This window comes from Myotis myotis, unplaced genomic scaffold (genome assembly GCF_014108235.1).
Source record: "Myotis myotis isolate mMyoMyo1 unplaced genomic scaffold, mMyoMyo1.p scaffold_m19_p_7, whole genome shotgun sequence".
In the NCBI taxonomy this organism is placed as follows: Eukaryota; Metazoa; Chordata; class Mammalia; order Chiroptera; family Vespertilionidae; genus Myotis; species Myotis myotis.
The window spans coordinates 4,771,494-4,784,365 of NW_023416379.1; the positions used below are offsets into that span (position 1 = coordinate 4,771,494).

General features: G+C 61.6%; 1 protein-coding gene across 7 annotated transcripts in view; it reads right to left on the minus strand.

Annotated features, from left to right (window-relative positions):
• SYNJ2 (synaptojanin 2) overlaps positions 1-12,872 on the minus strand; it is a 79,312-nt gene that overhangs the window by 40,309 nt on the left and 26,131 nt on the right. For 5 of the 7 annotated variants that reach the window (XM_036316387.1, XM_036316385.1, XM_036316392.1 and 2 more), the window contains exons 3-5: positions 10,694-10,964; positions 8,174-8,399; positions 4,130-4,213 (exon numbers count right to left, since the gene is read on the minus strand). In XM_036316387.1, coding sequence (XP_036172280.1) covers positions 4,130-4,213; positions 8,174-8,399; positions 10,694-10,964 — 581 coding nt within the window. The remainder of the gene's footprint in view (positions 1-4,129; positions 4,214-8,173; positions 8,400-10,693; positions 10,965-12,872) is intronic. The other 2 variants (XM_036316386.1, XM_036316391.1) reach the window with 2 other exon arrangements.

A 12,872-nucleotide genomic window follows, 5' to 3' on the forward strand; every position in this document is an offset into this window, starting at 1 on the left:
CCTTTTATGTAATGATGTTTACTTTGAATTTATATTAGTTCACACAAACACTACATCCATGCTTTTGTTCCGGCCCTCCGGTCCAGTTTAAGAACCCATTGTGGCCCTCCAGTCAAATAGTTTGCCCACCCCTGATCTGAAAGGTGCTCCAGCTGCCGGAGAACAGGCACCACGTCCCGCTGACACTGACAGGCTGAGGGGTACCAGGTCCCGCTGACACTGACAGGCTCAGGGGCACCTGGTCCTGCTGACACTGTGAGACCCAGGGGTACCAGGTCCCGCTGACACTGTCAGGCTCAGGGGAACCAGGTCCCGCTGACACTGTCAGGCTCAGGGGAACCAGGTCCCGCTGACACTGTCGGGCTCAGGGGTACCAGGTCCCGCTGACACTGTGAGACCCAGGGGTACCAGGTCCCGCTGACACTGTCAGGCTCAGGGGAACCAGGTCCCGCTGACACTGTCGGGCTCAGGGGTACCAGGTCCCGTTGACACTGTGAGGCTCAGGGGCACCAGGTCCCGCTGACACTGTCAGGCTCAGGGGAACCAGGTCCCGCTGACACTGTCGGGCTCAGGGGTACCAGGTCCCGCTGACACTGTCAGGCTCAGGGGAACCAGGTCCCGCTGACACTGTCAGGCTCAGGGGAACCAGGTCCCGCTGACACTGTCGGGCTCAGGGGTACCAGGTCCCGTTGACACTGTGAGGCTCAGGGGCACCAGGTCCCGCTGACACTGTCAGGCTCAGGGGCACCAGGTCCCGCTGACACTGTCAGGCTGGGGGGCACCCGGTCCCGCTGACACTGTCAGGCTGGGGGCACCCGGTCCCGCTGACACTGTCAGGCTCAGGGGAACCAGTTCCCGCTGACACTGTCGGGCTCAGGGGTACCAGGTCCCGCTGACACTGTGAGACCCAGGGGTACCAGGTCCCGCTGACACTGTGAGGCTCAGGGGCACCAGGTCCCGCTGACACTGTCAGGCTCAGGGGCACCAGGTCCCGCTGACACTGTCAGGCTGGGGGGCACCCGGTCCCGCTGACACTGTCAGGCTGGGGGGCACCCGGTCCCGCTGACACTGTGAGGCTCAGGGGCACCAGGTCCCGCTGACACTGTCAGGCTCAGGGGCACCAGGTCCCGCTGACACTGTCAGGCTCAGGGGCACCAGGTCCCGCTGACACTGTGAGGCTCAGGGGCACCAGGTCCCGCTGACACTGTCAGGCTCAGGGGCACCAGGTCCCGCTGACACTGTCAGGCTCAGGGGCACCAGGTCCCGCTGACACTGTCAGGCTCAGGGGCACCTGGTCCCGTTGACACTGTCAGGCTCAGGGGCACCTGGTCCCGCTGACACTGTCAGGCTCAGGGGCACCAGGTCCCGCTGACACTGTCAGGCTCAGGGGCACCAGGTCCCGCTGACACTGTCAGGCTCAGGGGCACCTGGTCCCGCTGACACTGTCAGGCTCAGGGGCACCTGGTCCCGCTGACACTGTCAGGCTCAGGGGCACCAGGTCCCGCTGACACTGTGAGGCTCAGGGGCACCAGGTCCCGCTGACACTGTCAGGCTCAGGGGCACCAGGTCCCGCTGACACTGTCAGGCTCAGGGGCACCAGGTCCCGCTGACACTGTCAGGCTCAGGGGCACCAGGTCCCGAGACACTGTCAGGCTCAGGGGCACCAGGTCCCGCTGACACTGTCAGGCTCAGGGGCACCTGGTCCCGCTGATACTGTCAGGCTCAGGGGCACCTGGTCCCGCTGACACTGTCAGGCTCAGGGGCACCAGGTCCCGCTGACACTGTGAGGCTCAGGGGCACCAGGTCCCGCTGACACTGTGAGGCTCAGGGGCACCAGGTCCCGCTGACACTGTGAGGCTCAGGGGCACCAGGTCCCGCTGACACTGTCAGGCTCAGGGGCACCAGGTCCCGAGACACTGTCAGGCTCAGGGGCACCAGGTCCCGCTGACACTGTCAGGCTCAGGGGCACCCGGTCCCGCTGACACTGTCAGGCTGAGGGGCACCAGGTCCCGCTGACACTGTCAGGCTCAGGGGCACCAGGTCCCGCTGACACTGTCAGGCTGAGGGGCACCCGGTCCCGCTGACACTGTCAGGCTCAGTGGCACCAGGTCCCGCTGACGCTGTGAGGCTCAGGGGCACCCGGTCCCGCTGACACTGTCAGGCTCAGGGGCACCCGGTCCCGCTGACACTGTCAGGCTGAGGGGCACCCGGTCCCGCTGACACTGTCAGGCTGAGGGGCACCCGGTCCCGCTGACACTGTCAGGCTGAGGGGCACCCGGTCCCGCTGACACTGTCAGGCTGAGGGGCACCCGGTCCCGCTGACACTGTCAGGCTGAGGGGCACCCGGTCCCGCTGACACTGTCAGGCTGAGGGGCAGCTGCTCCACAGCAGGTCAGGCTGCACCAAGGGAGGCCAGACTGGAGACCAGAACTAAAGAGGGAACGAACGACAAATGGGTTTTGCTCTGTTTTTAGAAGAGGGAGACCAGACATGGAGGGTCCCAGACACATGGTTGTAGACGGCTGGTCTGCAAAGCCAGACGCGCTCTGCAGCCGTATAACCTGGACAGAGGGCACCGCCAGGAAGACGCCCCACACTGTGGCCTCCAGCTCAGCACCCGGAGGCAGCCTCAGACATCCTGGGAGAGGGACTGGCCCTGGGGGAAGTGGGTGAATTCCACTGCGTCTTCCCGAACACTAGGATTCTGTCATGACAGAATTCTTAGACACGGTCTCCCTCTTTCCTTTTGCAGACCTCCAGAAGTTTCAGGGGGAAATCTCCAAATCTAAAGAAAATCAAGTGTCACTCTGTGGACTGGCCAGAAGGGGGCCCTCTATGGAGGCCCGGCTGCTTCGGCCTTGGGGAGCGATGGGAGGGAGGGGAGCCACTGCTCACTGGGCGCAGGGTTTTAGCTGTGATGAAATGTTCTAAAATTAGATTCCATGGTGGCTACACGGCTCTGTAAATGCACGAGAACCACTGGCTCGCATGCTCTGCACGGGCGAGGTTCATGGTATGTCATCTGTATCTCATCCAGCTCTTGCACACGCCCGCTGTGGGATGCGCGCCAGGGGATTCTCCACATTATAATCATGCTCAGGAGGCTGCTCTGCCGCCACTTCCTGCCACCAGCTGTTCCCAGCCGGCTCAGCCATTCCTTCCTAATGGGCAGGCTGGATGCTAGAGAGGCTTTTCCTCCCAGAACTCAGAGCCCAGATGACGCTCATCTGTCCATCTCACTCTCAGAGCTGACGTGTCTGCCCACAGCAGCGTGACAACAGACTGGAGGACAAAGTGCCTATGGTGACACGGGGTCAAGTCAAGGGCCAGTAAGACCCAGCCCTGTCAAACACCCCACGAACCTGGGAGATGGCCCTGAGCCTCTTCACTCACCCGAACCGCGGTCACCCGGAGCCAGAGGCCTGCTGAGCGCACAACGTCCCCTCAGGCCAGAAGGACAGTCCGGATGGTGGACGGTCCGGATGGTGGACAGTCCGGATGGTGCTGAGGAATCTCAGGACCCCGCGCAGTGGCACTGCCCCCCGCCCCTCGGGTAGGAACTCAGTGAACGAGGCAGCGCCAGTCCGTGGACAGCAAATGTGCTCTTGGAACATGGCACCCCCGAACTCTCCCCAGGAGGCAGACGCCAAATACCTCGGCGCTGGCCCGAGCGCTGTTGTGGGCGGCAGGGGTATTTTTAGAAACCACGAGAAGACTCTGTGCAATTCTCACGTGGCCGCACCACGGGCCCCTGCAATGCCAACCACGCCCGCTGCCCGGCCTGGGGCCCTCACAAAGCCCTCTAGGACAGTCACGACTCCCAAACACCTCTAACACGTTCTCATGTACGGAACCTAGGAGCTAACAAGGTGATTCTATTCAATTACATTACACGGTTCCCTGTCAGCAAAGACTTCCCACTGCAGGTGCATCAATAGTGAGCTCACAATAGGAAAATTACACACAATGCACACACACACACACACACACGCCAGGCTCAACCCAGTTGCGCTGCGGGAAAGGCCAGAAACTGCCATGAAAGAACATGGTGGGAAGAAACAAGCCACAGCCGTGTGGGGAGAAGGCAGGACGGACAGTAACACGCGTGCACGGACTTCTTATGACCTACCTGGAGCCCTGGCTGCTCCCAAAACAGCGGAACCGAGCCTCTGATCTGTACGAAAGACGACACACCATCATCCATGTAGATCGTCTGCACCACAAGGAGACATAAAGGGAAGTGTTCTTCAGCGAGACCGAATGTCCGGGCCGGTAAGGGGATCCGGCCACCTGAGACCCGACACCGGAGAGAAGGGCAGACAGCGGACGTCAGGCCTGCGCTCCGCGGCCCTGCGGGCGTGGCGCCCTGACCCGGCCCGGCCCGGCCCGGCGCACTCCCCGGGATGCTGGCTGCCCACCAGCCTCCGGAGTCTGCAGCAGGCAGGGCCGCCCGGGGCTGTGCAGCTGCCCGAGCTCCCTGCAAATCCCAGCAATGCCCCCTCCCTTTTCAGTATTAACTGACACCCTCCTTAGAGCCCTCGACTTTCACTTCGTCAATCAGCAAAGCAGAGAAGGCAACTGGGAAAGGGCTGAATGAACGAAACGAACAAGCTGCAGCCAAAGGCGCCGTTGAGGGCACTCGTCAGTCCTGTACTTGACCATTCGGGTCAAGACTTGCACTTGTCGTCGGCCCTGGCCCCACGCCACCGAGCCCTTAAACATGCCGCTCACTAAGTCATCGCACACAACACAGCTGCCACACGCTCCCGGGGGGACGGCCCCTGCACGGAAGCCGATACTTACTCGTTAAAGACGGCATCTCCCCTGCCCCCCAGCTACTCCAGCGCGAACCAACTCCCCAGCTGCCTGCGAGAAAGTTTTAAAGGACAAAAAGGACAGGCCCGCGCCTCACGAGGGGGAGGCCGTGGCGGTTCTCAGATGCTCTGCCCTTTATCTGAGTAACTCTACCCTGGCCTGGCAGGGCGGCCCGGGCGATGCCGCCGGCCTTTCCACTTCTCACCAGCCTGCTCCCTTACCGGGTCGCTTTCCACGGGCTAGATCTCGCTCAGGTCAACATGCATTAGTCATTCTGCAGGAGACCTGAGCGTCAGGCCCGCGGGCTCCCTGGACTACAGGAATCACACCAGCCGGGGTGCCACGCTGGGGCGGGCATTCTATCCCCTGATCGCCAAAGGGAAAAGGCACTGGGTTAAGGACTTGCCGTCTGTGTCCAGACCAGCCGTGGGCAAACTATGGCCCGTGGGCCGGATCCGGCCCCTTTGAAATGAATAAAACTAAAAAAAAAAAAGACCGTACCCTTTCATGTAATGATGTTTACTTTGAATTTATATTAGTTCACACAAACACTCCATCCATGCTTTTGTTCCGGCCCTCCGGTCCAGTTTAAGAACCCATTGTGGCCCTCGAGTCAAAAAGTTTGCCCACCCCTGGTCCAGACACTGACCACCATTACTCTACGGACAACAAAGGAGTCAAGGTGCAGGTGGTTTAACGACTGCAGGCAGCGCTGGCCACCCTGAGGGAGAGCAAACCAGAGCGGCCGTGGGAGCTGCTCGGCCGGGCTGCTGAGAAAGAAACCGCTTGGCCGGCATTTCTCCATGAGGACACTGCTCAGTGCTGGGGATGCGATCTGAGCTACGGAGCAATACCCTTCACGTTCATGGACACATGCTCACAGCGCCACGGCCCACGCAGACCTCGCTCCCCTTGAGTGGGCACGTGTGGGCAACCAGCCGGAGCGAGGGACCTGGGCATCCCGGAGACAAACCCAAGTCCCCAGGCATCTGCGGGGGAGCTGACCAGAGCAGAGGCCGCACCCCTGGTCTGCAGGCAAATGTGAAACGCAGAGACAGTGGAGAGATTTTCCCTGAAGCCGCATGTGCTGCACTGAAGGCAGAGTCCGCTAACATCGGATGGCGTCCCTGCTAAAGGTCGAATTCTGTCCCCCCAAAAGACATGCTGCAGTCTTCGCCCCCAGCACCTCAGAATGTGCCCTTGTTTGGAAACAGTCATTGCAGATGGGATTAGTGGAGGTGGGGTCACACTGAGTGGGGAGGGGCCTCCTTCCAATGCGACCGGTGTCTTTACAAAGAGGGGAGGACTTGAGCATCAGGCCTGCGGGCTCCACTCAGGAGAGAGGGCACCACTCAGAGACACGGGCAGAGACTGGAGTGGCGCTGCCACAGCCGGGCCACCAGGAGCGGGAAGAGGCAGGAAGGACCCTCCCTGGGGCCGCAGGGGGAGGCGGCCTCTGAATAATTTCCAGTTGTTTAAGCCACGCTGGGGAGCCACGCTCGTCCTCCTCCATTTTCAGTCGAAACGGCCTCTTTTAGGAAATCAGTGACATGGAGGGCAGTTGATTTCCCAATGACTTACTTCATCAGTCAGTAGACGAGACCCCAGTGTTTAAAAACTGGTTGAAATCCAAAACTCCAGGGCACACCACGCAAGAGGAGCCAGTGAGGGGCCTCGGCCCGAACGGAGACTAAGGCAGCGGCTGGCGTGGGCCTGGCTCCAGGGCCGCGGAGGAAGCCTCTGGAATCTGGTTCTGTCACCAGGCCCCGGGACTTGGTTTGCACGGTCAGCCTCTGCACTTCTGGCCTCCACTTCCCACCGCAGCACCCGGCCCACGGCAGGTGACCAATAATAAAAATGTGTTGAGTGGATTGGATGAGTCCAAGGCTAATGACACGGGTGGACAGTGGTGATGACGGAGGCACGAGAACAAAAGGAAGTCAAGCTCATCTTGAAGACATGAGTGAGAGAAAAAGCCAGCGGCCTCCATTGGGGGCACCGTTTTCTCTCCATCACTTTCAACCAGGTATTTATTTACCTGCCGTGTCTACCGCCTGGAGCAAAGATATCGCAAGCAGGAGTCACAGGCAAGAAGCTGGCCCTGCTGCTCATCTTAAGGCTCCTGTTGGGGGTCCTCCCACTCAGCGTCTCACACAAGCGGACGTCCTCTCCTCTGTGCGTCTGGAAGCCCGGGCAGGCGGCCGCCGGCACACACGGCCAGGCGCTCCGATCTGGGCGGAATTACCCGGGCTGCAGTCCCCCGGGAAGCCCCTCTCTCAGCTGCCGTCGGCAAAGCCGCAGCCACTAAGTACGCACAGGTTTTTGCGGCTTGACACCCACGCACCCTGCACCTGTGCGTCCCCATTCCTATAAGTTATTCCACCTGCTGGTCTACACGTGGCATGGCCTCCCCATGGCACGTCAGAGAGGAACACAACCGCTGAGAGGCAGCAACCCGGGAAGGAGGACAGATTTCGGAAACTGACAATGAGAAATTCAGCAGAAGGTTCTAGCCCGCGGGCGCCGAGAGCCACAGCTGCCGAACATGCAGATTCCACCCCCATATCCTGCCCCCCTCCCCCCGGTGATGAGACGGCTTCTAGGGCGAAGCTTCGGTTGATTCAGAGTGAACAGGGCCACAGGGTCGTTTCCGCCCTCACCCTTCCACGATCGATGTACTGACTTTGGCCTTAAGATTTCTAACTTCCACTGGTTCATCGGTCGTCAGCTGCTCTCTGTTTAGCTGCCACCCTCCACCATCCTGGGGAAACCCTGCTTCCTCTCGCTCAGGCGTGTCAAACTCGCGGCCGGGGCCGCATGGCTCGTTATCTGGCGTGCTTGCTCTAGTCTAGCTGAAAGGACCCCGGTACGCAGCGTTTCCCAGCATGAGACGTGAATCAGAGATGCCACGTCTGCAGGCAGAGCCCATAACCAGCTCCCTTCCCCTTAGAGCACTGGTTCTCAACCTTCCTAATGCCGCAGCCCTTTAATACAGGTCCTCATGTTGTGGTGACCCCCAACCATAAAATTATTTTCGTTGCTACTTCATAACTGTAATTTTGCTACTGTTATGAATCGTAATGTAAATATCTGATATGCAGGATGTATTTTCATTGTTACAAATTGAACATAATTAAAGCATAGTGATTAATCACAAAACAATATGTAGTTATATATGTGTTTTCCGATGGTCTTAGACGACCCCTGTGAAAGGGTCGTTCGACCCCCAAAGGGGTCGCGACCCACAGGTTGAGAACCTCTGCGTTAGAGCAAGACACCGCCTCAAATACCCCCTCGCGGAGACGCCTGTGCCTGAGCCCCAGCCCCTCAGCCGCAGGCGGGCGGCCTGGGCACTGACCTGCTCCGTCTCCACGAAGTTGGACACGTGGCCGTCGTCGTTCACGCCGCGGGTGAGGAAGCGGGCGCCGGCGCGCTCGCAGCTGATGCGGGAGATGAGGCAGGCCTTGGCCTGCTTGTGCGAGGCGTACACCGTGCGGATGGCCACCACCCCGCAGATGACCTTCAGCAGCCAGTCCCGGCAGCTCACCTGGTGCTGCCGCAGGGGCAGGTGCAGCAGCTGGTTCCTGCAGACAGAGCCACAGCCACTCAGGTCACCTCGCCTCCGGCGGGAAACGGCCCCAAAGCAAGCAGGGCGGGCCCAGCGGCTGGCGCCCCCTACCCCCCCCCCCCCCCCGGCCTATGAGCGCTGAGCTCCCCCTCCCGTGAGCTCCGCACTCCGGGCGCCCGGCCCAGGGCGTCTGGGGCTGCCGAGGGACACATGCGCAGCAGGAGGGCAAGGAGTCCTTTCCCAAAGCCACTGCTGGTGGCCATGGCCAGGGGCAGCCAGGCTTGGGAGCCGTCACGCGCCTTTCAGCGGATGTCAGAGGAGCCTCTTTACACCTGTGGCCTCCACGTTTTAACGGGCAATCCCGTCAGTAAAAACGTAATCACGTGTTTTGTGATTAGATAATGACAAGTGATTAAATTAATCCTACTAAACGCATGCATACTTATTTAAATCATATCCATATCCCATGAGGTAAATTACAAAAGAGGATAAGATGGAAATAAAACTTAGGGAAGTCCCAGCGCTTCCGTACCTGGTGGGCCGTTCTGGCTTCTGGAGGGCCCCGGCGTAACGATGGGACAACGGCCAACGCGCGTCAAGCGCACTGAGCACATTCTAAGTGCCTGGCATGGATTAACTCACTGCATCCTCGAAATGATGCCATGTGGCAGGTATTAGGTATTATCACTCACCCCATTTCACAGATAAATAAACTGAGGCACAGCGGAGTGAAGCGCCCACTTGCCCAAGGTCACAGGGCCAGGAAGCGGCAGTGTGGAGCTGGGAGCAGGTGTAATTCTCCCAGGCAGCCAGCACTGGCCTCCGCTGATGAAGGCCCTACCTTTCCTGTGCGCACCACATCCTCCTGTCCTCTCTCTCGCCGGGTAATTAAGCGAATCTAGATCACAATGCTCTACTTGTTCAAAAAAGGCAGCACTAGCCCTGCCCTTGGCCTTCCTCAAAGACGGCAGCTTTCCCTCAGTGCTGGAGATGCGTGCTGTGAGCCCTGGCATCTCAGGTGGCTGCTCCAGGCAGCAGCGCCCCTCACTGAGGCCAGCCTTCCTGCCCATGACTCAGCCACTTCCATCTGGGCGCCAGGAGCCCCCCGGGGAGCAGCCACATGGGACACCCCCACCCCCTCCCTAGCTCTCAGAACCACAGTGCCCGTCTGCTTTACAAACACCCCTCTCCCTCCCCTGCACCTCTCCCTAAAGTTCAGACAGTAAACCAGCCTGAGGAACCAGTGCATGCAACCCACACACGGCATCAAGGCAAAGCCTCGAGCTGTGGCGACCGTGAGCCCCAGGGGTCAGGAGAGGAGACTTGCCAATGGACAGCCCTGAACAAAGCCGGCCTGTAGCCTCTCCCTGATGCTGTGGGAGGAGCCCTCACACCCCCTGGAGAAGGCCTGAGAAAGGAAAAGAGCTTTGTGTTTCCTCCCGGGCCTGGCTTGTACCGGGAAGCCATTCTGGGCGGGGCCGATAACCAGCCCAGAAAAAGGACTTCACCCACCGCACACTCACTCTACTCACCAGCCACGTTCAGCACTGACCCTGTCTGACTCCAGACACGGGCCAGACCCGGCACCCCAACGGCGGTGAGCACATCAAGCCCGTGACCACTCAGCCAGAGCCGACTCGGTCGTGGTCAGTCCCATGGGTGCGCCCTGAGCCCACACACCACACCCTGGTGTCCGGCCCAGCAGCCTGGCACCTTCCCCAGTCGCCGCCTCCTCTCAACTCAAGGTAAAGTCTGGTGTCCATGGGGTCTCCCCTCCCAAGCCCCACTGAGCCTCCGCGTGGCGACTCTCTGCTGTGTCTCCTGCTTGTGTGCTCGAACCTCCGGCCACAGCGCGGGCAGGAGGAGCCTGAGGAGGGAGGGAAGGGGGCGCATCCAGAGTCCCCTGACATCCTCTGGCCCTACAATGTTCCCAAGGAAGGTTACAGCCTCAGAGACTTCTCGCCTCTGCTCCCCCGACAGCCCCGGGTTGAAATGGCTCCGCGGCCTTGGCACAAAGACCCTCGGTCCGTAAGCTCAGCCGCATCAAGGCCACACGCACCAGCTGGTCCCTGCAAAGTGGCCCCGTGAGTCACAGAGACACCCCCCTTACCCCCCGGGACCTGTTACTCAGAGCTGGTCCCTGAACCAGCAGCACTGGTGCCACCATCACCACCTTCTAGAAATGCAGGCTCGGGCCCCTGAGTGGGCATCGATTCCACTCTCAGAGGTCACCCGGGACCCTGGGAGGTAGGTGCCCACCAGGGCCCGCCGCCCCGTGACCTGGGCAGGAGATGGGGGCCCAGGCCTCACCAAAAGAAGGAGTTCCCCCACTCGTCGCTGTCATCACCCTGCTTCTGTGCCCGGACGGTGAGGTCGAAGCGCGAGCCGTCGCTGGGCCACGCGAAGTAGAAGACGCCGGAGCTGAGGATCTTCCTGAGGGCCGTGAGCCGCTCCTCCTCCCGGGCCTCTTCCTGCAGAGGGTAAAAGTCGGTGGCGGTGATCTTGTAGATTTCAGCCTCCGGAATTCTGCCCACAGACGTGCAGCCCGTCACCAAAACCAGGAAGCTCAGGGACGCGTCACCTGGAGGGGAAATCGGACGGGAGAGCTCAGGACCTCGGTGGCAGCGCGCAGTCCCGGGGGCCCAGGCGGCCCAGCTTTCACCGCAGCCACTGCCTTCCGACTCCCACACCCCCCCGGCGCCTCCAATTCCTCAGCTCAGCGTCTAGGAATCGCCCTGCCACATGGGCCTGCCGTCCAGGGCCTGGTGCTGAGCGTGGCCCCTGACCAGCAGCGGCATCACCTGGGAGGGAGCCTGTTAGAAATATTTGCAAACTCCCAGCCCACGCAGACCCGTGGGCCTGGCCAGAACGGTGCTCCAATGAGCCCCAGGTGATTCCGCTGCCCACCAGAGCTGAGGGGTGCCGGCCTGGAGCCGTCCCAGCCCCGCCCTTCTCCCCCTATCTGCCCCCCCCCCCGCCCCAACGCCTCTCAAAGCCACCCTCCCGTGAATCCTCAGCCACCGCCTGCTCAGTCCTCCAGCCACGGAGGTCCTCCAGCTCTGTCACTGGGGTGGCCTCCCCACCCCACCTGCTGGCAGACCTCCCTCCCCCACCTGACTCCTCCACGGCTCCCACTTCCCCCCTGAAATGGGAGCTCTCCCTACCCTCGTCCCCCCCCCCCCCCCCGCAGGGACGCCCAGGGCCCAGCAGCTATCCGGCCGGGCTCTGCGGCTCCTCAGATGTGCCATGTGCCCTCCCACCGCGGGCCTTTGCCCAAGACGCTGCCTCTGCCCCGATGCCTCCCCGCAACTGTCGGCCCAACAAGACCTTCCACGGCCCCTACCTACCCCACTCACCTCCCGCCTCCACCCTCCACCCTCCAGGCTCTTCCCGCTTTGGGCTCATCTCAGCAGCACCTCCTCCAAGGAGCCTTCCCAAGTCCCGGTCAGTTGCCCCTTCTCTGTGCCAACAGCTTCCCTGTTAGCCTTGTCACAGCAGAGTGAGCCCCTCCCCACTGGTGCCCCGGGACCCTGGGCTCCTTCGGGCAGCACCGTGGCCGGTGCTGTGTCCCAGCACGGCACAGGAAGCGGTCGATGAGTTCTCCCGACCTGAGAGCAGCTCAAGGCTCCTGCCCCGTGAAAGGTTCCCAGGCCCCTGACCCTGAGGCCAGCCCTGACCCGAGGCTGCGAGCCCACGGGTAGGCTGTGGGCGTGGGCTCAGGGAGAGGCCCGGGAAGTCTGCATCTCTCCATCTGAGTCCTCGCCCCTCTGCGTGGGGGGCCGGGTCCCTGCTAGAGTCCAGGCGGCCTGGGACGGGCATGCTGCAGGCGGGCGGGAAAAGGCCCCTCAGACAAATGAGGACGAAGGACAGCGCCGCCACCGCTGAGCATCCGGGCCCAGTCCTGGGACACACGGCTCAGGAGAGGGGGCGGGTGAGGGGGTCGCGGTGGGAGCCCCGGAGCGGGCGGGCGCTTTGCTGCCAGCTGATTCTCGGGGCGGTGCTGCCTGGCACCGGTCCACGCACTTCCTCCAGCAGCCTGGGGAGGGGGCACTTCTGCCCCATTTTACAGAAAGGGAGGTAGGCACAGAGGGTTTGAAGGGAAGGGCCCTGGTCTGAGCCTGGTGCAGACTGTTCCCCTGACCCCTGCCAGGCGGTTTCTGTAGGGGGTCAAAGTGAGGCCGGGGCGGGGTGGGGGGGGGTAGGCTGCCTCCCAGGCGTGTGGGGATCCCTCCGATGCTCACCTGGAGCACAGGATCTAGGCTTTGCTGTGGGTGAGGCAGGTCAGCTTTCTCTCAGCCAAGAAACGGGGCCTGGGGAGGGGCGCAGAGGCCCTTAGTGCAGGACGAACAGTAAGGACCTCGTAGGCGGGAACAGACAAGCCCTGACTGGCCTTGGCCTCAGAAGACGGGCTTGGAGCTCTGCACACCCCCTTTCCAGGCTTCAGAGGGGAGGCCTCCGCGTCCCTCCAGCTCACACCTCCTGGTGGCAG